Genomic DNA, 24,752 nt, shown 5'->3' on the forward strand with positions numbered 1-24,752 from the left:
AGAAACATCTGGTTACTAACGGGGAAAACATAGCTTTTGTAGATACTTTAAAAGAAAGGGCGTCAAGTAAGTCCTAAAACCCTTCTTTTATTTCTGGTGTTAAACTCCTAAATATTCTTTTCCATCATTTGACCTCTTTCTCTATCTGGCTATCTGCAGGTTGAGATCCACGAGGATTTCATCCAGTCCTGTTTCGACCGTCTCAAGGCGTCGTACGACACACTATGTGTGCTAGACGGGGACAAGGACAGCGTCAATATTGCCCGCCAGGAGGCCGTCCGCATGGTCCGAGTGCTCACCGTGTTGAAGGAGTACATCAACGAGTGCGACAGCGACTACCACGAGGAGAGGACCATACTGCCCATGTCCAGGTAGACAGACAGACAGACACATACACACACATACACACACACACACAGACACACACACACAGACATACACACACTTCCTAAGCCCTTCTTTTTGCCCTCCTCTCTCAGGGCGTTCCGTGGGAAGCACATCACGTTGATCGTGCGGTTCCCCAACCAGGGCCGTCAGGTAGACGACCTGGACATCTGGTCTCACACCAACGACACCATCGGCTCGGTGCGCAGAGGCATCCTCACCAGGATCAAGGCCAATGCCACTCACACCAAGATAGAACTGTTCATTGGTGGAGAGGTGGTGGATCCAGCCGACGACAGGAAGCTGATTGGGCAGCTCAGTCTCAAAGATAAAACGGTGGGTTTTATTCAAGTTTGAGGCTTCTGTCTGTCACTATATTGTCGGTCATGACTGGACATTTGGACCAATCAATGCTTGTGTGTCTGTAGTTGATTACAGCCAAGCTCACCCAGGTGAGTGCCAACATGCCCTCCAGTCCTGACAGCTCCTCGGACTCCTCCACCGGCTCGCCTGGAAACCACGGCAACCACTTCAGCGATGGACCTAACCCGGAAGTTGAGAGCTGCCTTCCTGGAGTGGTGAGAGACATGCGCCCTCTCACACACACACGCACATATACACGAACGAATGCACGCGTAGACAGACGAGCACGCCTGTAGACAACCTCCCGAGTGGATCTGCTGAAGCGTAAATCCTCCGTCTGCCCCCGTCTCCAGATCATGTCTCTGCACCTGCGCTACGTGTCCTTCCTGTGGCAGGTGGCCGACCTGGGCTGCAGCCTCGCCATGCCCCTGCTCCGAGATGGAGCCAGGCTGCTCATGAAGCTCATGCCTCCAGGTACAAACACACACACACACGTGTGCACACACACACACCGTAGCTGTCCATGCCTATAAAAGGTTTCGCTGAAACGATAGATGCCTATAGAAGGTTTTTCCTTAAGGGTTGCTTCAATTATTTATTACATGCTGAATAATGTTTCAATATCACTCTCATTGCTCTGTGTTATGTTATTACTCAGTTATGAAAAATGTCCATACATGCGCACAGAATAAGTACAATCACACAAACAGATACACACAACAAGCATTCCCACAGGTACACACAAACCCACATAACTAAAGCAAACACCCACAAAGGAAAACACATCTTTTATCAGCCCAGACCAGGGCTGATAAAAGGGCCCAGGAAGCACACTACTCATTTTAGTCATGTTAGATTTGACAGTCTTTGGCATGCATAACATCTGTATTTGGGGAATTTTCAAAAGGTTTTCTGACTGGTCCTGCTGTGTGCGTGTGTTCCTAGATCACACCACAGTGGGCAGCTTGCGTGCGGGGTGTCTGGACCATGCCAAGCTGGGGGAGAACAGCCTCAGTCCCAGTCTGGACTCCCGCTTCTTTGGGCCCTCTCCTTCACAAGTGCTTTACCTCATCGAGGTGGGTAGTGTGGATCTGTGTGAGAGAGTTTGCACCCGTTCGTTGTCAGGGTTTGTTATGAGGGTTCGTTTATGAGGGGTTCAGGGTGAGCTATGAGGGTTAGCTACGCGTTTGGGACCCTGACGTTGTCCCCCCCTCCTCCCCCAGGTGGTGTACGCTCTGCTCATGCCTGCCAGCGGCACCTTGGGCGAGGAAGCCTGTGACTTCCAGTTCAACTTCCTGAAGAGCGGAGGTCTCCCGCTCGTACTGAGCATGCTCACCAGGAACAACTTCCTGACGAGCGCGGACATGGAGACGCGGCGGGGGGCGTACCTCAACGCTCTGAAGATCGCCAAGCTGCTGCTGACCGCCGTGGGCTTTGGACACGTCAGGGCCGTGGCGGAGGCCTGCCAGCCCAATGCTGAGGGCAGCATCCCTGTCTCACCGGTCAGAAACACACACACACACACACACACACACACACACAATCATCATACACACACAGAGTGAATAAATATACACACACCACACACACAGACACGCTGACTTAACATGAACACTTGGATAACACTTTGACAACACGCGCACTTAAAACCCCACCTTTTATAACTAGTTTCCTGTATAGTTCACATACCACAGTTAACCAGTTCTGCCTGTTGCCCTGCCTGAGGCCTGTGCAAAGCTGTAATGGCGCTAACTTTCCCTCCAGATCAACCAGGTCACACACGACCAGGCCCTGGTGCTGCAGACCGCCCTGCAGCACATCCCCAACCCCGCCTCCGAGTGCATGCTGCGCAACGTGGCCATACGGCTGGCCCAGCAGATCTCCGATGAGGTGAGGAGAGAGAGAGAGAGACCCGGAGAGATGGTTTGTGTCGTGGAATGATGACTACACGAGTTACAAATGTCGACCTCCTGCCTTGTATTTTTCAGAACTTCTTCCAGGCTTCTAAGTACATCCCAGACATCTGTGTGATCCGGGCCGTGCAGAAGATCGTGTGGGCTTCAGGCTGTGGCACAGTGCAGCTGGTCTTCAGCTCCAACGAAGAGATTAGCAAGATCTATGAGAAGGTGTGAAAGCTAGTACAGGTTCAGGGTTTCCCGTAGCACTTTGCAGTCAAGGCGGCCGCACGCCTGCCACCTTAACTACGTTGCAAAAAAAAGTTAAAAAAATAATCTTTAGATAAAAAAAAATAAAATAGAAAAAATTCTTAATGAGCGATATCTGCCGTGTTACTCTATCCAGTTTTCTCCCTTTCATTCCAACGGCAGTCTCCCTTCTCTGCAGAACTTCGTTTTTTGACCCTAACTAACCGCCCCCGATCGAAGGTGTTAAAGCGAGTGCATGTTGGATGTTTTAGAAGGTGTTAAAGCGAGTGCATGTTGGATGTATCATAAGGTGTTAAAGTTGGTACAGGTTAGATCCACGGTGTTCAAGCTAATGGCCTGTGGGCCGGCACTTTGAGCCCCCTGATGTCATCCAACCAGAACATAGACGAAGACCCACACTGTGTGTGTGTGTGTGTGTGTGTTCCTTTCCAGACCAACACGGGGCAGGAGCCAGATGGGGAGGATGAGCAGGTGTGCTGTGAGGCCCTGGAGGTCATGACCCTGTGCTTCGCCCTGCTGCCCACGGCTCTGGACACACTCAGCAAGGAGAAGGCCTGGCAGACCTTCATTATAGACCTGCTGCTACACTGCCACAGCAAGTATGCTGTGTGTGTGCGTGTGTGTGTGTGTGTGTCAGACTATATGAATGTGTGTGTGTGTGTTGGGCTATATGAACACCTGTTGTGTGTCTGTGTGTGTGCAGGTCTGTCCGGCAGATGGCCCAGGAGCAGTTCTTCCTCATGGCCACCAGGTGCTGCATGGGACACAGACCCCTCCTCTTCTTCATCACCCTGCTCTTCACTGTGCTGGGGGTGAGTACTCGGGTCAGGGCTCACGGAGGTTGGGGGGGCACTGTACTCTGGGCATCCAGACCTGACCTGTGTGTGTGTGTGTGCTCCAGAGCACAGCTAAGGAGCGGGCCAAGCACGCAGGAGACTACTTCACCCTCCTGAGGCTTCTGCTAAACTATGCCTACAACAGCAACATCAACCTGCCCAACGCAGAGGTGCTGCTCAACAACCAGATCGACTGGCTCAAGAGGATCAGGGTGAGACCCAGGAGACGCCAGACTTGCACGATTCACTTTGGTACCCAGACGTGCAGCATTGTGATGCCTGAGTGTCCAGGCCCAGAGTTGATGAGTGTGTGTGTGTGGCCAGGACGAGGTGAAGAGGACAGGTGAAACCGGGGTGGAGGAGACCATCCTGGAGGGCCACATCGGCATCACCAAGGAGCTGCTGGCATTCCAGACGCCAGAGAAGAAGTTCCACATCGGCTGTGAGAAGGGAGGCGCCAACCTCATCAAGGTAGGAGGGAGGGGGAGGGGCCCACCTCATCATGGGAGGGGTCAGCCTCCTCAAGATAGGAAGATGGGGGAGGGTCCAAGCTCCCCATGGTTGGAGGAAGGGGAGGAGCCAACCTCACCATGATAGGAAGATCAGATGGATGTGGGTTGAGAAGCAGCATAGGTAAACAGGAAAGGATAACCTCCCCTCCTCTTCTCTCTCCAGGAGCTAATTGATGACTTCATCTTCCCAGCGTCTAATGTCTACCTGCAGTACATGAAGAGCGGGGAGTTCCCCCCTGAGCAGGCCATCCCTGTATGCAGCAGCCCTGCCTCCATCAACGCTGGCTTTGAGCTGCTGGTGGCGCTGGCTGTGGGCTGCGTGCGCAACCTCAAACAAATCACTGACACACTCACTGACATGTACTACCAAGGTGAGAACCGCTATGGAGCCCCCAGCATTGTAGGATGCTAACAGACATGTAGCATCTAGCCAGTATGCTAACAGACGTGTATCATCGAGCCTGGATGCTAACATACATGCAGCATTTAGCCAGGAAGCTAACAGACATCTAGCCGGGATGCTAACAGACATGTATCATCTAGCCAGGATGCTAACATACATGCAGCATCCAGCCAGGATGCTAACATACATGCAGCATCCAGCCAGGATGCTAACATACATGCAGCATCCAGCCAGGATGCTAACAGACATGCAGCATCTAGCCAGGATGCTAACAGACATGCATCATCTAGCCAGGATGCTAACAGACATGCATCATCTAGCCAGGATGCTAACAGACATGTATCCTCTAGCCAGGATGCTAACAGACATGTATGATCTAGCCAAGGTGCTAACATACATGTAGTATCTAGCCAGGATCAAATCCTTATCACCTTGTTAATCATACCATCTCCATTATTATGTTCATTACAAGGCTCTAGGAATAAGTTGCATCCGACCGGTTGGCCTAACTGATAACCGTGTGTTCTGACTTGACCTCCCCAGGCTGCGAGGCTCTGACAGAGTGGGAGTACCTTCCTCCTGTCGGGCCTCGGCCCACCAAAGGCTTTGTGGGGCTGAAGAACGCGGGCGCCACCTGCTACATGAACTCTGTCATCCAGCAGCTCTACATGATTCCACCCATCCGCAACGGCATCCTGGCCGTGGAGGGCACCGGGACCGCCGTGGACGACGACATGTCAGGAGACGAGAAGCAGGAGAGTGAGGTGAGTGCAGAGCAGGGGATGGAACACACAGTGGAGGATACAGCACAGTCATTCAGACTGGCTGGCTGCAGTATTTTGTTTATGTCGCGTTTATTCACCGGTTTATATTCCTCCAGACCAATGTGGATCCTCGTGATGAGGTGTTCAGCTACCACCACCAGTTTGACGACAAGCCCTCCCTCAGCAAGTCTGAAGACAGGAAGGAATACAACATCGGGGTGCTGCGCCACCTACAGGTCATCTTTGGTCATCTGGCCGCCTCCAGGCTGCAGTACTACGTCCCCAGAGGCTTCTGGAAGCAGTTCAGGTGAAGGTCCTACCCCTCCCCAAGAGGCCCTACCCACCCTTCCTACTCCTTCATCCCACCCACCCTTCCTACCCCTCCATCATTATTCTCCCTCACAGTACCCGCCCTGTGTTCCAGGTTGTGGGGGGAGCCGGTGAACCTGCGAGAGCAGCATGATGCGCTGGAGTTCTTCAACTCGCTAGTGGACAGTCTGGACGAGGCCTTGAAGGCTCTGGGACATACCTCCATGCTCAGCAAGGTCCTGGGAGGTTCCTTTGCTGACCAGAAGATCTGCCAGGGCTGTCCTCACAGGTACACACACACACTTACTAAACACTACACACACACACCACACACACTGTTTAAATTGTAGGTAATATATGGCACCAGTGCATCAGAGTAAGTTTACTTTTTTATTAAATACATTTATACAATTTCACTTTTGTAGTATTATTATTCATTTAATAAGTGAGATTTTAACTACTACTAGAGCCAATGTAACTCATGTTTGACTCTTTGATCTATTGTCATTTCTTTTGATATGTAATCTGTAAGTTTTTCTGGTAACTCAACTGTGTGTGTGTGTGTGTGTGTAGGTATGAGTGTGAGGAGTCGTTCACCACTCTGAATGTGGACATCAGGAACCACCAGAACCTTTTAGACTCCATGGAGCAGTATGTCAAGGGAGACCTGCTGGAAGGAGCCAACGCCTACCACTGTGAAAAGTGCAACAAGAAGGTAAAAACACAACTCAGACTAGAACCCCCGCCCCACACACACACCCGAGACAACAGCACAGCTTAACCCTACCACCGACTACCTGTGACCTTGCAATAGTAACCTTAAACCAACCTCTGTGATAAGGCAACAGCTCAACTCATGCCACTTCAATTGCCCCCCCCCCCCCCCAGGTGGACACAGTGAAGCGCCTGCTCATCAAGAAGCTGCCCCCGGTCCTGGCCATCCAGCTGAAGCGCTTCGACTACGACTGGGAGAGGGAGTGCGCCATCAAGTTCAACGACTACTTTGAGTTCCCCCGCGAGCTGGACATGGAGCCCTACACGGTAGCAGGGGTGGCCAAGCTGGAGGGAGACCACGTCAATCCCGAGAGCCAGCTCATCCAGCCCGACCCGGAGCCCCCGGGCAGCTCTCAGTACGGCCTGGTGGGCGTGCTGGTGCACTCGGGCCAGGCCAGCGGAGGACACTACTACTCCTACATCATCCAGAGGAACGGCGGGGACGGAGAGCGCAACCGCTGGTACAAGTTTGACGACGGCGATGTCACCGAGTGCAAGATGGACGACGAGGAGGAGATGAAGAGCCAGTGCTTTGGTGGCGAGTACATGGGGGAGGTGTTTGACCACATGATGAAGAGGATGTCCTACCGGAGGCAGAAGCGCTGGTGGAACGCCTACATCCTGTTCTACGAGAGGATGGACTCCATGGACAAGGACAACGAGCTGGTCAAGTACATTTCCGAGCTGACCCTCTCGTCCTCCAAGCCCCACCAGGTCAAGATGCCGGGGGTTATCGAGTGCAGCGTGCGCAAGCAGAACGTGCAGTTCATGCACAACCGTATGCAATACAGCCTGGAATACTTCCAGTTCATTAAGAAACTTCTGACCTGTAACAGTGTCTATTTGAACCCCCCTCCTGGTACGTACGAATACTCTCCTGTCTAACCCCAACTTTTCTCTCCTGTCTGGGTCATTCTGTCTGAGGTGTCGCTTGGTTTTAGCATTTGATTTGAACAAAAGACGGTTCCACGGTGCAGTTATGCTCGATGCTTTGAATGAAGCAGATTCACATTGTTGGAGTTCCCTTTTAATTTGTGTTCATTGTCTTGGATAGAGAGTACTTGAGCGTCCTTGTAAGATTCTATGCAGTCATGCAGTGTGATCTGATGGTGTTTCCGACCCGCCAGGCCAAGACCATCTGCTTCCAGAGGCGGAAGAAATGGCTATGATCAGCGCCCAGCTAGCCGCCCGCTTCCTCTTCAGCACTGGCTTCCACACCAAGAAGGTGGTGCGGGGTCCAGCAAGTGACTGGTAACATCCGCTCTCTCTCCACCCACCCACGCACCCACCTACGCCCCCCCCACCCCCCACCCTAACCCTTCTCCTGTTTCCCCCCCATCCAGGTATGACGGCCTGTGTGTCCTCCTAAGGCACAGTAAGAGCGTACGCTACTGGTTTGCAAACAACGTCCTGTTTGCCTGCGCCAACCGCTTCTCCGAGTACCTGTTGGAGTGCCCCAGTGCCGAGGTCAGGGGAGCCTTTGCCAAACTCATCGTCTTCATCGCGCACTTCTCCCTGCAGGACGGACCCTGCCCCCCTCCCAGTGCCTCGTCAGGCTCCTCCACCCAGGTAGCACTCTCCCCCACCCAGGTAACACTCTCCCCCACCCAGGTAACACTCTCCCCCAGCCAGGTAACACTCTCCCCCACCCAGGTAGCACTCTCCCCCACCCAGGTAACACTCTCCCCCACCCAGGTAACACTCTCCCCCACCCAGGTAACACTCTCCCCCACCCAGGTAACACTCTCCCCCACCCAGGTAACACTCTCCCCCACCCAGGTAACACTCTCCCCCACCCAGGTAACACTCTCCCCCACCCAGGTAGCACTCTCCCCCAGCCAGGTAACACTCTCCCCCACCCAGGTAACACTCTCCCCCACCCAGGTAGCGCAAATCAGACTAGAAGGGTTAGCACTTTGGTTATGCTGATCGAAACTGAATATTGAGCGGTTCATCATCTGTAACCGTGTGTCACTGTGTGATAACCTGCTTGCTGTGCGCTAGGTGTGTGACAACCTGGGTCTGAGCGACCACCTGCTGAGAGCCGTGTTAAACCTGCTGAGGAGGGAGGTGTCTGAGCACGGGCGCCACCTGCAGCAGTACTTCAACCTGTTCGTCATGTATGCCAACCTGGGTAAGGGTCAGTTAGGTCGGACACACAGACCGACCATACACACACACCACCATCACATCATTCTGGCATGGTCTCTCTCTCTTTCAACCCCACCAACTCATTTCCCATCTATCTCACCTTCTACATTTACATTTAATCATTTAGCAGACGCTCTTATCCAGAGCGACTTATAGTAAGTACAGGGACATTCCCCCGAGGCAAGTAGGGTGAAGTGCCTTGCCCAAGGACACACCGTCATTGGCTCGGCCGGGAATTGAACTTGCGACCTTCAGATGACTAGCCCGATTCCCCAACCGCTCAGCCACCTGACTCACCTTCTCCTTGTTTTCCCTCATCCCGCTCTGTCCCCAGGCCTGGCAGAGAAGAGCCAGCTGTTGAAGTTGAGTGTCCCAGCCACCTTCATGCTTGTGGCCCTGGATGAGGGCCCCGGGCCCCCCATCAAGTACCAGTACGCTGAGCTGGGCAAGCTGTACACCGTGGTCTCCCAGCTTCTACGCTGCTGCGACGTGTCCACACGCATGCAGTCCTCCATCAACGGTGGGTCTGGGGTCAGAGGAGGCAGCAGGGTGGGGCTGGAGAAAGGGGGGGGGGGGGGGGGTTGTAGTGTCAGGTCCTTAAAACAACCATTCTCAGTCCCGGACCCCCCCCCCCCCCCCTTGCCCTGCATGTTCTAGATGTTTCTGTCTTCCAACACACCTGGTTCAAATGAACGGGTCGTTATCAAGCTCAGCAGAAGCCTGACGATGACCCATTCATTTGAATCAGGTGTGTTGGAAGAGGGGAACATCGATAACCTGCAGGGAGGGGAGGGGGGGGGGGGGTTCCCTAGGACCAGGATTGAAAGAGGCTGCCTTAACCCTTGTGTTATCTCCGGGTCATTGTGTTGCGACAACTTTACCTCATACAAAAATAAATACTGATAATAGTAATAGTGAAGCATTTTCTTTTAACAGTCAGGCTGTCTCAGACCCCCCACAGCGCGAAGGTTAAAAGAACATGCTTTTAATTAGATTTTGTATTGGGTAAATTTGTTGCAACACCACGATGGGTCGTTGGGAACCTTCGGGTCATTGTGACCCGAAGGCAGCACAAGGTTAAGTTTGAGTCATATGGTACTGGGTCCACCCATACTTCTGACGCTGAGCTGAGCTCTGCATGCTCTTCGGGCCCTGTATGTCTCCTCTACGATGTTCTCTCTCTCTCTCCGTAGGTAACCCCCCCCTCCCCAATCCGTACGGCGACCCCAGCCTGACTGCCCCGGTCATGCCCCTACAGCAGCTGGTGGCAGAGATCCTGTTTGTGAGGACGAGCTACGTGAAGAAGATCATCGAGGACTGCAGCAACTCGGAGGAGACAGTGAAGCTGCTGCGCTTCAGCTGCTGGGAGAACCCCCAGTTCTCCTCCACCGTCCTCAGCGAGCTGCTCTGGCAGGTGCGGGGGATCAGCCCACATGCAAACATCTGGAAACATGAATTCCTTTCAGCCGATGCTTTTTGTCCGTTGTGACATGCAAGCGGTGCAGATAGTGAGAAGGTCGAGGGCTAGAGGTGCAGGTTTTACGGGCTGCTCTGTCAGAAGGGTTAGGGGTCGACGTGGTGCGTTTGTGTGGATTCTTATCAGCTCCTCCATGCCGCACCTTTGCGGAACATGTGGGAACATGTCAATAGGAATGTTAACGTGTGTCCAGGTGGCGTACTCCTACACCTATGAGCTGCGGCCTTACCTGGACCTCCTCCTCCAGATCCTGCTCATCGAGGACTCCTGGCAAACGCACAGGTCAGCTCGTACTCCCTACCTTGCTCTGTGTGTTTGTGTGTGTGTTCCTGTTTGGGCTAATCTGTCCTGTTGCCCTCTGTAGGATCCACAATGTTCTGAAGGGTATCCCCGACGACCGTGACGGGCTGTTTGATACTATCCAGCGCTCCAAGAACCACTACCAGAAACGAGCCTACCAGTGCATCAAGTGCATGGTGGCCCTCTTCAGTAACTGCTCTGTGGCCTACCAGATACTACAGGTACAATCCTAACCCTAACAAATACTACAGGTACAGTCCTAACCCTACCAGATACTGCAGGTACAGTCTTAACCCTAACAAATACTACAGGTACAGTCCTAACCCGAGCAGATACTACAGGTACAGTCCTAACCCTAGCAGATACTACAGGTACAGTCCTAACCCTAGCAGATGCTACAGGTACAGTCCTAACCCTAGCAGATACTACAGGTACAGTCCTAACCCTAGCAGATACTACAGGTACAGTCCTAACCCTAGCAGATACTGCAGGTACAGTCCTAACCCTAGCAGATACTGCAGGTACAGCCCTAACCCTAGCAGATACTACAGGTACAGTCCTAACCCTAGCAGATACTGCAGGTACAGTCCTAACCCTAGCAGATACTACAGGTACAGTCCTAACACTAGCAGATACTACAGGTACAGTCCTAACCCTAGCAGATGCTACAGGTACAGTCCTAACCCTAGCAGATACTACAGGTACAGTCCTAACCCTAGCAGATACTACAGGTACAGTCCTAACCCTTGCAGATACTACAGGTACAGTCCTAACCCTAGCAGATACTACAGGTACAGTCCTAACCCTAGCAGATACTACAGGTACAGTCCTAACCCTAGCAGATACTACAGGTACAGTCCTAACCCTAGCAGATGCTACAGGTACAGTCCTAACCCTAGCAGATACTACAGGTACAGTCCTAACCCTAGCAGATACTACAGGTACTTATCATCCTCACCACACTTTCTACTCTCTTTCCTCTTCACGTTCCTCTCCTCTCTTTCTCCTCACACCACTATTACTGCTACTGTCAATTACCTACTATTTATAGTACTACTCTTATTTCTACTTGTGGTACATTATCTTAGCCACACACTTTACTGCTAGTCTGCAAGTCTAATGCACTTCTGGCACACGCTCAACCTCCCTCTATTGTTCTCTTGATTCTCTTCAATGTGTGTGTGTGTGTGTCTGTGTGCGCGCCCACAGAGCAACGGGGACCTGAAGCGTAAGTGGACGTGGGCGGTGGAGTGGCTGGGCGACGAGCTGGAGAGGAGGCCGTACACCGGGAACCCCCAATACACCTACAACAACTGGTCTCCTCCCGTCCAGAGCAACGAGACCTCCAACGGCTACTTCCTGGAGCGCTCGCACAGCGCACGCATGACCCTGGCCAAGGCCTGCGAACTCTGCCCCGAGGAGGTAACCCTCGGCCCAACCATGACTGCATGTTAACTACGCAGAGGTTACTGGGGTGTATCTCGGAGCCAGCCATTTGTCTCAAATGTAACGGGCCTGACTAAGGCTCAGTACTAGGTACTTATGACTATGACAAGGCTGGATGTCAGTCAGTTGGATAGCGTACTGTGGTAACAGCCAGCCATTATCAGGCCCTGGCTGTCAAATCACGCTCTTACAACCGAACAGCTCTATACCTTTATCACTCTGTTCACCTTTGACCCTTATCACTCTGTTCAACTCTAACCATCCGTTTCATGATTATTATTTTGAAGCGATGAATTGATCCACGTGGATCAGCGTGGTAGAAAACAAAATGTTTTTCGAGACAGAAAACATTCCGACTGCAGCAATCCACTCTGGCGTCGTTTTTTTGACCCTTGACGACAGGCGACATATTTTAACTGCCTTTTCTAAAACAGTGTCACCTAACGAAGCACGACGTGGTGTCTGAAGAGGAGGCGGCGCTGGGGAAATCCTCCACACCACCGCAGCTCTTACCAGGGGAAGGAACAGGCCAGCAGCAGCATGCTGTAAGCTGCCACCCTCCGTCCTCCTTGGTGTCCCCAGGCTGCAGTGACACAACTACCAGACATGTTTGCTCAGGGCAGAGAACGCACACGGGGACACCAAGACTGGAGCGAGCTGCTCCAACATGTGATCGTCAGGATGTGATGGACACCATAGATGTCTGGGTGTCTCTTGTGTTTAACCCTTCAGAGAAGTTTACAAGTTGGAGCAAATGCATTGATTGGCTGTTTGTTGTGCAGCTGGACCATCCCATTGGTTCTGAGCAGCATTGAACTAGCCAATCAGAGGGGCCGTAGGAATTGTGTGCCCCCTTTCCAGAGCAAATAGTGCGGTCACGAGCACCCACCTGTTTGAAAGCTCTAAGCTTGGCTGTAGTCAGGAAGGTGGAACACTGCTGTATTAGCGTCAGTGATGAAGCTGTGGCCTGTGTAGTACAGAGAGCGCCAGGTTCAGATGCACACATCCGCTCTCATGCTCACAGGCCGACCTCAACACAGCATGCACTTCACTACTCATTCTGAATCTAGGAAAAGTATTCAATTCGTAGGGAGCTTATTGTGTGTGAGGAGGCGTTCATCTGCATCTTAGCACTGGCCTAGCTGTGGTGTTACATATTCTGTGTGCCATTCTGGAGGGATAGGAAGGGTAACCAGTCCTGTGTTCCCCAGGTGCCTGATGGGCAGGACCCCACTGAGGACCCCTCCCTCTACCCTGCAGGAACCACACCATCACAGCCGGTACCAAAAGACACACAACCTTGTCTGTTAAGGAACCTGTAGTGTCATGGTTAGCAATGTGGATGGTGCCCTGACCTCAAGGGTTTAGCGATGGCATTACAGTAGCTTATCAGTAGGTTATCATATAGTAGCAGTACTTCGTGGCAAATTAATAAATACAAATAGTAATCATAAGAATTGAATGTATACAGTATATTGTCAAAGCAACCGTTTGAAATACAATTCGATACTATGAAAGGATATTAACAATAGTTATTCATTTAGGAAAACATGAGCTACAATAAAATACAACAATAGTTTTAATGAAATGTAATTGTTTCATTTAAGATTGGAAATGAACAATTTCAATGAAAATGCGCTTCCACCAAGAACGTTTCTTCTTTTAATACTGTTTTACTTTATCTTTGTTCAGAAAATAGATTTCAGGATGCGATTTATTTTTTTCTTTTCTGATATGTCCATCTCCTCTCTTTGCAGCAGAACAACCATCCTCATCCCTATACAGGTCCTGCAGCCCAGCACATTAACAACCCCCAGCGACCTGCCCCCGCCCAAACTCCAACAACTGCCCCAACAACTGCCCCTGCCCCAACCCAAACTCCAACAACTGCCCCTGGCCCAACCCAAACTCCAACCACTGCCCCAACAACTGCTCCTGCCCCAACCCAAACTCCAACAACTGCCCCTTGCCCAACCCAAACTCCAACTACTGCCCCAAGTCCAACCCAAACTCCAACAACTGCCCCCGGCCCTACCCAAACTCCAACAACGACCCCCAGACCAACCCAAACTCCATCCACCGGCCCAACCCAAACTCCAACCACCGGCCCAGGTCCACGAGCACAAGAGAGCTGCAATGAGGAAGTCCCCCCTACCCCCACCTCCTCCGCCCCTGCACCGGCCCTGCCTAAGGAATGACACCCCCCACCTCTCGCTGTGCCTCGAGCCTCCATCATCCTGTCTCTCTCTCTCTCCTCGCATCATCCCTCCCACAGAGCAAGAAGTTCTCTGTGTGACCCGCAGGGCAGGGCCTCACCAGGCACCCCAGCCCCTCTCCAGCCCCCCTGAGAGTCTCTCCCCACCAGCCTGCAGCCAGTCTGGGCATGTAGGGGGTGCTTTTCCCCAGGGTGGGCAACCCTCCTGCCTTGCAGGACCTGCTGGGCCACAGAGGGGGGCGAGAGAGGGCGTGTTCATAAACATCCAATTTATCCAAGCCTGATTATTCTGATGCCCTTGTTGACATGACAGAAAGTTGTACATATTAAAGTTGTTTTGACTGTTCGAAAATCCTCCAATAGCCTAACTTAGTTTGCTGTTGGGAGATCTAGAAGATCACCAATGGATACCAATGGATATCTTAGGATACAAAAAATATCAAAAGAATGATTTTTGTTTCCTCACCCATGGTTGACAGTGCAGTTTGGTCTGCCATTCTACTGTAGACACGTCATCATTCATAATGTTATTCTTATTATTACTGCTCCTTGACAACCTTATGACCCATGCCAGATCTACTTCTGAGCAAGGGTCAGTTCATGTGTGAGATGTGGAATGTTTGGGTGAACTTGAACGGTGTTCAGCTGATGTGAAAAAGCGACGATGCAACATTGTTCTGAAACTGTCATTGCCTTTCTCTCTTTTTGTTCTGGTAAATAACTGAATCATTTTGAAGCTCTAGTTAATATGCCGTAACATTTAGCATGGCTTCTCACCTGACGTGTTGCCCAGGGATGATTAGTAAGGAGAACAACCACAGAGGGACACAGCGTTTGTAATTTTACTCAAATCTCCCTCTTGGACATTGAGGGTGATCGTTTGAACCAATGTAAGAATAAGTGGCTTTTCAAATGCACATTTAGTATAATCCTACACATTTGGCAGTCAGTTTTCATCAGGGTAGACAGCTTTGTTTTCACCCATGGGAATTCAGAAAAGGAGTGGGGGGCCACGTCTAATGGAGTTGCTCCTGGTGTACTATAGACTGTGGTTTCTTCTTTGGTAGCCTAGTTGGACACACATGCCCCAGGGCCTCCATTTTGCTGTGGAGCTGGCTAGGCTGGGCTTCTCTGCTGCGTCCCTCCTCCTCCATAGAGAACGGGCACACAGCAGTCTTTACTGTGCTCTCTGCTGGTTTAGTGAAACTTTGGCTCAGTAAAGTATAATTCTTTAGGAGCTGATGGTAAACATCAGTAAATACTGTATTTAATTGGTCACTTGAATGCGTGTATTTTTGGGATTTATCTAAAATATACCAAATACTCCTGCAAATGAAAATATTCTGCCCACCGTATTATATTTAAATATTTTGCTCTTATTTTATAGAATTTATTTTGTTGTATTTCACAAAAAGAATAGAATTTGATTTAAGAGGAACATTTTTGTCCTTGAGTTATTTTTAAAGAAGGTATTGACTGTACAGAGTTCTGCCGCCGTGGTGACGGTGAGTTCTGGAGCTCCAGTCGCGATGTGAACTTTCACTTTGTGAGGTTTTTTGTGCACAGAAATATAACAAACAAACAAAAAAAAAGCGTTGCGCCCTTAGCAAATAAAGAATATGGAATCTTGTGTCAGTCTCAGTATTGATTGGCGATTTTACTGATATTCTGAAACGTTTACTAAGCTTATTTCCTCTCATTTTTGTAGAGCAGGAACTTTGATCAGATGCATACATTTCCATAAAGCCCAGTCATCCACAGATTCAAATTTTATAATCCATCATATTAAAATGGAAGACTCCGCAGTGAGAATAACTAGCAACTGTCATCACACCTAGAAATATGACCTACAGTATTTCTATTACAAAGTATATTTTGTGTGTATATTATTTCATCAAATCAAATGTATTTGTATAGCCCTTTTTACACGCAAGCATGTCAGAGAGGGCTTCACATACGCCCATAGAACTGCCCCTCAACCAACCTAAACCCTCAATTTCATACATTGTTGTGTAGAGCACATTCTTTTAATTGATTAATAACTCAAAAGGCAAAATGTAGCATGTGTAATAAAATGCACAAAAAGACATCCATGAAAGCACAACACATCAAACTTCAAAGTGGATGGACTGCAGAAGGAGGCTGGGTTCCCCTCCTGTAACAGCAGGTGGAATTGGTGGTTAGGATGAGGAGGGATAAGGGAGAGTGGGTGTTCTGGGAGTGTGTGAAGCAGAGTGAGAGTTGAGGAAGGGTTAATAGAGGTTGAGAGAGGGTAAGAGTTGGAGGACAGGGATTAGGTGGCGTCTGGGAACAGGATCAATTTAACTGGACGATTAAGGAATGGAAAACCATCTGTCTGATTAATCTAAATTTCAAGCACTATCAAAAAGTTGTTGCATGCCAAAAACTGAATCCTGCAGTGTCAATGGTAGAGGCTGGTGATGGAATGGTATGAGCAGTTGTCTGGCAAACATCAGGCCCACACCATGTCATAAAGCATGCATCAAGGTGGTTCCACAAACTCAAATGATTTCAGTATACTTCAACATCCTCCAGTCTCCAGAGAACCATTGGTGTGTTGTGGAATGGGGTGTTTAAAGAATGTTTCTGCAACTCAATCCAAGCTGTGAATAATGTTATCTAGAGATCCTACCCAGTTGATAAAGGGATATGCCCAATTAAGTGGCCACTGACTGATGGTTATACCTAAATTTTGCATGTTAAGGTTTTTAGGGAAATCTTAAATGTTACTGGATGTTGCCATTTAAATTTTCTAAAGTCACTACATAATCAAATCACTATCACAACCAAAATCAATTTTTTTTAATTGAAGGTTGAGAATTATATAATCCTAATTACCATAGTCTGTACTTCCTCAGATATTTACCTTGTTCCAAGGCCAAATTAACATAACCGTAGTGAATAGAGGGGTACCTTATACCTCATCTGATGTAGACATCACCTTTAGTTATGAGTGTATCACTTTTCAGACTTCACAAAGCTATGAGATCAATTAACTATAATTGTCTTTAAGATGAGCGATTGTTTCTAATATCTGTTAACATTGTGACACTTGATGCATTGCTGAAGTGTGGAACAGGGGCCTGTTGCACAAAAGTAGAATTAAGACATCCGGGATAAATGACTCAGCTGAGCTCAATGAAGCCAAAACATGTGCGTCCAGGCTTAATTGGTTGCACAAAGACCAAGCCAGGATGAGCAGACACGGATTCATTAAGCCAGGTGAAACCAATCCTGGATAGGTGCGCGCTCACGGCTCACTCAAATAGACCCCGCCACAGATCACAGATTAACTGATTTACCATGGCAACTAGAGCCGCGTACTTTTCCCCGTCGGAAGCACAAATCCTCATGGAGGCATACGAGGAGGTAGAAGATATAATTAAGAAGAAAGGCAACACCGCCACAGTGATAAAGCAAAGAGAAAAAGCGTGGCAAAGTATTGCAGACCGCCTGAATGCGTAAGTAGTGCACAATTACACACTCACCGCTCCGCTGAAACATCACAATTACAATTCAAATATTTAATTCACATCTCCAAAAATGCAGTTGTACTGTAATTATGAAACGGTTAAATTTTTAATTGAAATGCACTGCAGATATGAGTGAAATTGTGTAAAGTAACTCCATCACACTGTATAAAGCTATGATAAATTTTTTGATATTTTTACTGAAAACAAGACAAAAATACCAAGTAATTTTTTGCAGTGTGACTCCATTAAATATGTGTGTGTGTGTGTGTGTGTGTGTGTAGATTAAACATGAACGGGCCAAAACGGACATGGCAGCAGGTCAAAATCAAATACAAGAACATTCTGCAGAATGGTATGGTCCCTGACTAATATTTAACAAAGCACAAGCATATATTGTACCCAGAAGGTGCCTGCTCACACATTGTTTGTACTGTTTTAGCAGTGAAAAAGAATACCCACAGACAAGGCACGGGTGGTGGGTCACCAAAGGCTGACCTTACCCCAGCAGAGGACATGGCCTTGGAGCTAAATAAAGGCAGGCCCGTCTTAGAGGGGATCCCTGGGGGGAAAGAGACGAGCATAGGTTCCTCCCAAGATGCCACCCGCTTCATTCAAGGTATGTCCTTCCATCTCTACATGGGATACAACCACATTCATATTGAATCAATTTGGATTGTCTGACTTTGGTTTACCTATTGCCTTGCAGTGTCTGGCAGCACTGTGTTCCTGTTAGAGCCACCAGCACAAGCACCAGACGATGCTGATCCAGTGAGTACTCCATCAAAGGCATACTGTAGGCCTGGCATGTCTTGTCTACTAGCTTCAATATGAATCTGATTAAATGTGATAGGGTGAAGGCCCCAGTGCAGCAGCAACAGCACATGATGGAGACGATGATGAGGAGGAGACCATCTCTCTGGATTCCAGAAGGCATGAGGTATCATGTTAAGACTGTGAAAGTACAATTTACTCTACAATGGTGAGGAGTCCTCATCAAAATCAAAAAATCTAATTTCTTTTACAGGACCCAGATGCTATACAGTGGGAAAACCAGCCTGGCAACATAGTGCGTATTAATAAAAGGACACCACATCCTGCCAAATTCCAGCTGCGCTAATTGTATTGTGTTCACAGAGCTCACAAGCTATCAGAAAGTTGTATGGCAACCACCTCCGGCGCCAAATAGAACTGGCAGACATAGACATTCAGTACAAGAAGAAAAAGATGGAAAATCTTGCACTGGAGTCCGAAATAAAAAAGAGGACAATTAGGAAACTGGACCTTGAAATAAAAAAACTTGAGAGGGAGGTGAGATATGCCTTCAATGTACACTGTATGCTAACTGTAACACAAATGTATTAATCATTATTTTTCTTTCCTCCCCCAGCTCCAAGAAGATGACACAGCTGAAAATAAAAATTAGGTATATTCTCGTAAAGTCAAGTGAGCCATGACATATGAGCTCTTATTGTGAGCACACAGGACGGTGGCATCTTTCTAAGGTTTTTTTTATTTTCCCAGCAATCAGTACAACCAAGTCATCGTTATAAGGCATCGCCCTCTTTTGCCCACCCCCCCAGCACCAGGTGTGGCCACTAGCCTGTATGAAGGCCCAAAATTGTGTGTTCCTTTCTGCTCTGACAATGGCATGCCCATTCGTGCGAGATGTGGTGGATGAAGAAGCACTTGTGCTGAGGAGAGCCTTCAGGCGAGAAAGGGTCTTCAGGGACCGGTTGGACCCACTGGCTTTCCCTGATGACCATCTATATGAAAGATACAGGTTTTCTGCAGATGGCATCAGGTATCTATGCAGACTACTGGGTCCCAGGATTAAGCACCGCACTGCACGGAGCCATGCACTGAGTGTGGAGCAAATGGTTTGTGTGGCCTTGCGCTTTTTTGCTAGTGGAGCCTTCCTGTACTCAGTGGGGGATGCAGAACAGCTGAACAAGGCCACAATTTGCCGCACAATAAGGAGTGTGTGTCTGGCTATCAGCATTAGCAGATGTCTTCATCTCCTTCCCTGGCCACAGAAGACTCTGTGACATCAAAAAGGAGTTCTATAGGATTGCAGGTAAGAGGATCTACAAATTACAGGACAACTGTTAACACATAGTAGGATACTCATTACTTTGTGTGACAGGTTTCCCCAATGTCATTGGTGCAGTGGACTGCACACACATAAGGATAAAAGCCCCCTCAGGTGCCCATGAGGCCGATTTTGTGAATAGGAAATCCTTTCACAGCATTAATGTTCAGGTGAACATAACTTTTTGATATTGTCCATTGACGAACACGCTGCATTGCCAGTGATGTGCATTGATTGGTGTAATATTCCTCATCTTATGATTTCAGATGGTCTGCAATGCTGACTGTGTGATCAGCAATGTTGTGGCAAAATGGCCTGGCTCAGTCCATGACTCCAGAATCTTTCGGGCCTCTGAAATCTATCAGTGCCTATCACAAGGTAAGCCACACAACCCCTATTTATAACCATCATGGCTGTGTCAAGAATATCACTGTGTTTATGAGGTAGTAATGATGAGATTTTGTGTTGACAGGTGAATTCTCTGGTGTGTTGCTGGGAGACAGGGGGTATGGCTGCCAGCCTTTTCTCCTGACACCTTTCACAGACCCCCAGGAAGCACAGCAGGCCTACAACCATGCCCATGCCAGGACCAGGGCCAGAGTTGAAATGACCTTTGGCCTCCTGAAGGCACGCTTTCACTGCCTTCACAAATTAAGGGTCAGCCCTGTTAGGGCATGTGATATTACTGTGGCTTGTGCTGTCCTCCACAATGTGGCCTGCCTGAGGAAGGAGAGGGCCCCCAGAGTGCCACCAGCCATGGACTGGGACAATCCGGCAATCTTCCCTGATGACGACAGTGGTCGGCTGCTGAGGGACCAATATGTGTTGAATTATTTTAGTTAGTATGTGTGCTTTCAATTTTGGTTAAATATGTCCTGCGGTGGCAGAGGAATTTGGTTTTTTTTGGGTTCGTTTTTTTACGAATTTGGCCTCTTATGATGTTTGTGCGGTATACTGTGTGTAATACAAGGCTGCAGGGAGGCTACTGCATCCATTCATTTGTCTGTTCAGTTGATGTGTATGGATTTGTCCTGCATTTATTTTAGTGTGCAGACATGCAGGGTGTGTTATATACAGACCTTTGAATGTGTATGTATCATTTTGTATAATATGCTTGGATTCTGTGCTTTCCATCTTGTAGAGTCACTGTGACTTCAGTTTCGAAAGGAGCTGATGGTTTACCTGCTTTGTTTTGTCCTTATTCAATAAAGGAACATAATGTTACACATTGTGTTTTTATATTCATATGGAATGTGTATTTGTTTGTATGACAGAGTACTAGGGCCACACTGAAGAAAAAGGATAAAGTCATAAATTTATGAGGCTGGTTCTTTCTGCAGAAAAGCTACATATTGTTTTTACAGTTTTGATACTTATGACAATGTGATACTTAATATTCTGGCACATCAGCATGTCTTTGTTTATGAAACCATACTGAAGTACAATTTCACGAAATGCCCCACATCTATCATTTTAACAACTGTCCTCCTTTAAAACAACTGGTTACAATATTTTGACTTGTTTTTTTCCCCTCTGTGGCCCTAATATTCTATCATTTTATATATAGCCTTATAGTCTATGGGAAACTAAATTATCTAATGATAGCAACATCATATAAAAATCATTTTTTATCCAAAATCATTGAAATTAATGATCACAAACGTTTAAATAATGACAGTGGGTCTAGTTACGTGATAAATGTATAGTGATCAGTGAAATAACTATTGGTTTCCATTTGTGGTGACTGCTGACTGACATTAGGGATGAGATTAAATAGATCCTGGAATTTAGCCTGGTCTGGAGCAGGCTAGCTCCACAGAATAAATCTCCATGGTAATTTATACCATAACATATCCTCCTGCCCCCTATCCATCTTTAGTGCAACCGGATTACGGATCAATTGAGCCAGGATCACCAAGATATCCTGGCTTAATCCCTTATCCTAGTTTTGTGCAACAGGCCCCAGGATGTCTTGAGTTTTACCAAGATTGTTTGTTACTTTAGTTCTGCCCCAATTGAAACAGCAGCAGGACTCAAGTCCCAATTTAATTTACTTGACGTCTGCAACTTTGTTACCCAGTAGTAACCACACACAGTCGTTGTTCTTTTGGAACATTTTATTATGAACACAGTTAGTTCTCCTTCTCCTGGACGGTCTTTGTTCCACGCAGTCTGCCTGTACGACGGGCAGCGATGAGACCGACCTTGCGACCAGCTGGGGCGTCTCTCCGGATGGTGGAGGGCTTGCCAATATGCTGGTGGTTACCACCTCCGAATGGATGCTCAACAGGCTACAGAGGACATGTGAGACGTCAGTTTTGAAAACTAAAATACATTTCTGAAGATGAAAGTACAGACCTGCCTTCTTACTAAATGGAATCAACGTGTGAAGAATCCCATACAAATACAAAAATCCCTTTAGAGGGACCAGTGGTGTACTTATCCGTTTTACTTGAGGTTCCTTGTGCCCTCATGTTTTCTGTAGTACACCCATGTTTAAGTACTTTGAGAAAGAAGAGCCCACTTACGTTCATGGCTACACCACGGACACGTGGCCAGCAGTTTCTCTTGGCCTTGTATTTGTGGTAGGCACGACCTGCCTTCAGGATGGGCTTGTCAATACGCCCACCTCCAGCAACCACACCTGGATGAAGCAGAACCTCAATTAGGATAACAGACAGAATTCCTTCACCTTCAACTACCTTCTGAATACCGTATTCTGTCATTAGTGTGTACACAGAACACAATTACCCTAGTTAGATTTTGATTACAATTTCAAGGTACAGGCACATGCATACCAGGGCCAACATTTGCTACAATAGATTATGTCTCAAACTAACAAAACCTAATCTAATTATCAAGATCCAAAACACAGAGCAATGTCCCAAGGCTTGAAGCAGAGGTGTTAATTCATCTTGTTTTTTCCCTGTTAGTGCTCCTACACAACTCATCTTATTCACTCCTGGCCAGGTTAGATCAAAGGTTTCTCACAACTTGGTTATGGACTCCAGTTAGGGTTGGAGGACCTTACCGACAACAGCTCTGTTGGCTGAAGCAATGACCTTCTTGGAACCAGAAGGTAGCTTTACTCTGGACTTCTTGGTCTCTGGGTTGTGGGAGATGACGGTGGCGTAGTTCCCAGATGCGCGAGCAAGTTTCCCGCGGTCACCTGGCTTCTCCTCTAGACAGCAGATGATGGTGCCTTCTGGCATGGTGCCCACGGGCAGGACGTTACCGATGTTTAGCTGAGCTGAGAAGGATAGTTGAGGTTGACTACTCAGCATAACAGCAAGATCTGTATCTCAGTTAGCATTATCTGTTCCTGCACACATTTAGCTTGTGGGTCTCGCCAATACACTACATTTGAGAGCTATAGGCTCACTTACCCTTCTTGCCACAGTAGATGAACTGTCCAGTGTGGATACCCTCAGCAGCAATGAAGAGCTCTGTCCTCTTCTTAAACCGGTAAGGGTCACGGAAGGCTACTTTGGCCAGTGGAGCACCACGACCTGGATCGTGGATGATATCCTAAAAGGGGAGGCAGAGGGTTATGTCAGTTCCTCTGCTCCGTATATGTACATGAGGACAAAAAAACAAGTCAATTCACCAGAGTGGAAATGGGCCCAGTCAATTGTGTAAAGTCACGTTTATTCAAATTCCCACAACATGTGTACCTTCACAATCCCTTTGATGTAGCCATGACGTTCGGCGAAGTCAATGTGGCGAAGCTTGGCTGCACCTTTTCTGTGCTTCACGTGGGCTTTGAACACGGAGCCCGCACCTTTCCTCTGTCCCCTTATAACGCGTCCCATTGTGTCCTAAAAGGAAGGCCACAACTGTCAACAAAAATCTTTAAGTTCTACAACTTACCTAACTAGCGGATCAAGGCGCGCAGATAGTGCTACCATTTTCGGCCACCGTAACTATATGTAAGTAGCCTGCTAATTTTCATATTTACGCCATTTGTTTTTATACTTGCTATGTTTAACGACAAGTCAGAGATGTTTGACATATAACAGTCCATTACTTTTGAGGCATTACACTTTTAACGTGATAGCGTGACTATTGACAATTTCGGCTTTTGTTAAGCGGCTATTAAGGCCTTTAGCAAGCTAGAGCTAACACCGCTGAGAAGGCCCTGTCCATCACGGCTTTACGCAGATATATACAACGCGTACATCTACTGATACTTTGTCAATGAAAACAACAGTTATTTGTCACAATTGTCAAACTATTACGGTCTGGGGTACATATTGTTAACATTGCAACTGTGCATGCAGACCGATGAATGGAAAAAGAACGAGATTTAAGTCGGATTCTGTGAGGAGAATAAAGTTAACGTTCCCGTACCTAAGCCCCGTTGCAGGAAAAAGGAAGTGCAATGGTGACCACGGCTTTTTCTTCCGGGGACAGAGGGGGTTGATGGGAAAAGTAGGCCAACATTTACAAACATCACTTCGTCACCACTTCATAGAAAACAAAGTTCTACGTTCTAATTTTTTTTATAGTCAAAAGATAGCGATATTGGATTGACATGTGAGATATATATATACATATATAAATTGGCTTAGAGGGCACACATTGTGATACTAATTAATTCTTTAAGTAAGCTACCGGTACTTTGAAAAAGAAATGGAAAAAAAAAGACACGATGCCACATATCTTGGTGTTATTGTCATGTTCATGTAATTCATGTAATCTGCATCGACATTGAAAGGTCACAGGGCCAATCGTCAACTCCTATGGATGTGCTGAGCTTGCGTTCAATAAACCCCCGGCCCCTTCCCATCTTTTCCCTTACATTTAATGATTCCTTAAGTTTACTTGTATTTTATTTATGTAGGCTACCTGTTAATGATTGTACCTTTTGTGAAGCGTCTAGAGAAGCTCTATACAAATTATTATGTGGGGTACTGCTGCCCAGGGACCACACAACATCCTTATCTATTATCAGAATATTATTATAAACACATTAACTCTTCTAATTGAGCAGATAATGATAAATTAAACAAATTAGCAAATATTCTTACTGCATCTACAATCAATAACATTTCAGTTGTATGGCACTAT

General features: G+C 47.9%; 3 protein-coding genes across 8 annotated transcripts in view; 2 read left to right on the forward strand and 1 right to left on the reverse strand.

Annotated features, from left to right (window-relative positions):
* The window catches only part of usp9 (ubiquitin specific peptidase 9), a 28,785-nt gene extending 13,056 nt beyond the window's left edge, over positions 1–15,729 (forward strand). For 3 of the 5 annotated variants that reach the window (XM_084688476.1, XM_084688479.1, XM_084688477.1), the window contains 29 exons: positions 160–371; positions 480–720; positions 813–962; positions 1,101–1,221; positions 1,693–1,823; positions 1,971–2,249; positions 2,512–2,637; positions 2,736–2,873; positions 3,345–3,511; positions 3,616–3,724; positions 3,814–3,960; positions 4,073–4,219; positions 4,424–4,631; positions 5,207–5,427; positions 5,544–5,734; positions 5,852–6,025; positions 6,310–6,451; positions 6,625–7,369; positions 7,638–7,761; positions 7,854–8,100; positions 8,515–8,644; positions 8,996–9,181; positions 9,855–10,075; positions 10,332–10,420; positions 10,503–10,659; positions 11,648–11,860; positions 12,319–12,429; positions 13,096–13,164; positions 13,642–15,729. In XM_084688476.1, coding sequence (XP_084544602.1) covers positions 160–371; positions 480–720; positions 813–962; positions 1,101–1,221; positions 1,693–1,823; positions 1,971–2,249; positions 2,512–2,637; positions 2,736–2,873; positions 3,345–3,511; positions 3,616–3,724; positions 3,814–3,960; positions 4,073–4,219; positions 4,424–4,631; positions 5,207–5,427; positions 5,544–5,734; positions 5,852–6,025; positions 6,310–6,451; positions 6,625–7,369; positions 7,638–7,761; positions 7,854–8,100; positions 8,515–8,644; positions 8,996–9,181; positions 9,855–10,075; positions 10,332–10,420; positions 10,503–10,659; positions 11,648–11,860; positions 12,319–12,429; positions 13,096–13,164; positions 13,642–14,082 — 5,637 coding nt within the window. In that variant the 3' untranslated portion in view covers positions 14,083–15,729. The remainder of the gene's footprint in view (positions 1–159; positions 372–479; positions 721–812; positions 963–1,100; positions 1,222–1,692; positions 1,824–1,970; positions 2,250–2,511; positions 2,638–2,735; positions 2,874–3,344; positions 3,512–3,615; positions 3,725–3,813; positions 3,961–4,072; positions 4,220–4,423; positions 4,632–5,206; positions 5,428–5,543; positions 5,735–5,851; positions 6,026–6,309; positions 6,452–6,624; positions 7,370–7,637; positions 7,762–7,853; positions 8,101–8,514; positions 8,645–8,995; positions 9,182–9,854; positions 10,076–10,331; positions 10,421–10,502; positions 10,660–11,647; positions 11,861–12,318; positions 12,430–13,095; positions 13,165–13,641) is intronic. The other 2 variants (XM_084688478.1, XM_084688481.1) reach the window with 1 other exon arrangement.
* A 1,482-nt stretch (positions 15,730–17,211) lies between these two features.
* On the forward strand, positions 17,212–19,334 carry LOC146234251 (uncharacterized). 2 transcript variants are annotated; one of them, XM_084689126.1, is made up of 9 exons: positions 17,212–17,581; positions 17,875–17,945; positions 18,033–18,209; positions 18,300–18,361; positions 18,444–18,530; positions 18,618–18,659; positions 18,728–18,901; positions 18,981–19,016; positions 19,115–19,334. In XM_084689126.1, the coding sequence occupies exons 1-8, from the start codon at positions 17,424–17,426 to the stop codon at positions 19,014–19,016; spliced, it is 807 nt and encodes a 268-aa protein (XP_084545252.1). In that variant the 5' UTR covers positions 17,212–17,423; the 3' UTR covers positions 19,115–19,334. The 2 variants fall into 2 exon arrangements, with proteins under 2 accessions (XP_084545252.1, XP_084545251.1); XM_084689125.1 differs by lacking the exons at positions 18,981–19,016; positions 19,115–19,334 and having other exon boundaries at positions 18,728–18,955.
* A 2,447-nt stretch (positions 19,335–21,781) lies between these two features.
* On the reverse strand, positions 21,782–23,518 carry rpl8 (ribosomal protein L8). Its single transcript, XM_084688891.1, has 5 exons — positions 23,357–23,518; positions 23,069–23,210; positions 22,714–22,932; positions 22,211–22,326; positions 21,782–21,973 (listed from the first exon to the last, which is right to left on the reverse strand). The coding sequence occupies exons 1-5, from the start codon at positions 23,492–23,494 to the stop codon at positions 21,815–21,817; spliced, it is 774 nt and encodes a 257-aa protein (XP_084545017.1). The 5' UTR covers positions 23,495–23,518; the 3' UTR covers positions 21,782–21,814.
* Between the last annotated feature and the right edge of the window lie 1,234 nt (positions 23,519–24,752).

This window comes from Hypomesus nipponensis, chromosome 23 (genome assembly GCF_054491055.1).
Source record: "Hypomesus nipponensis isolate SF chromosome 23, ASM5449105v1, whole genome shotgun sequence".
Lineage (NCBI taxonomy): Eukaryota > Metazoa > Chordata > Actinopteri > Osmeriformes > Osmeridae > Hypomesus > Hypomesus nipponensis.

What these genes read in the sequence shown, in the direction of transcription:
- LOC146234251 (XM_084689125.1), top strand. Translation starts at nt 17,424, where the DNA reads ATGGCAACTAGAGCCGCGTACTTTTCCCCGTCGGAAGCACAAATCCTC. An exon ending in ATTGCAGACCGCCTGAATGC is followed by an intron (nt 17,582 to 17,874) that starts GTAAGTAGTGCA and finishes GTGTGTGTGTAG; the next exon opens with ATTAAACATGAACGGGCCAA. An exon ending in TGGATTCCAGAAGGCATGAG is followed by an intron (nt 18,531 to 18,617) that starts GTATCATGTTAA and finishes TTTCTTTTACAG; the next exon opens with GACCCAGATGCTATACAGTG.
- rpl8 (XM_084688891.1), bottom strand. Translation starts at nt 23,494, where the DNA reads ATGGGACGCGTTATAAGGGGACAGAGGAAAGGTGCGGGCTCCGTGTTC. An exon ending in ACATCAAAGGGATTGTGAAG is followed by an intron (nt 23,211 to 23,356) that starts GTACACATGTTG and finishes CTCCCCTTTTAG; the next exon opens with GATATCATCCACGATCCAGG. An exon ending in TCCGTGGTGTAGCCATGAAC is followed by an intron (nt 21,974 to 22,210) that starts GTAAGTGGGCTC and finishes TGTCCTCTGTAG; the next exon opens with CCTGTTGAGCATCCATTCGG.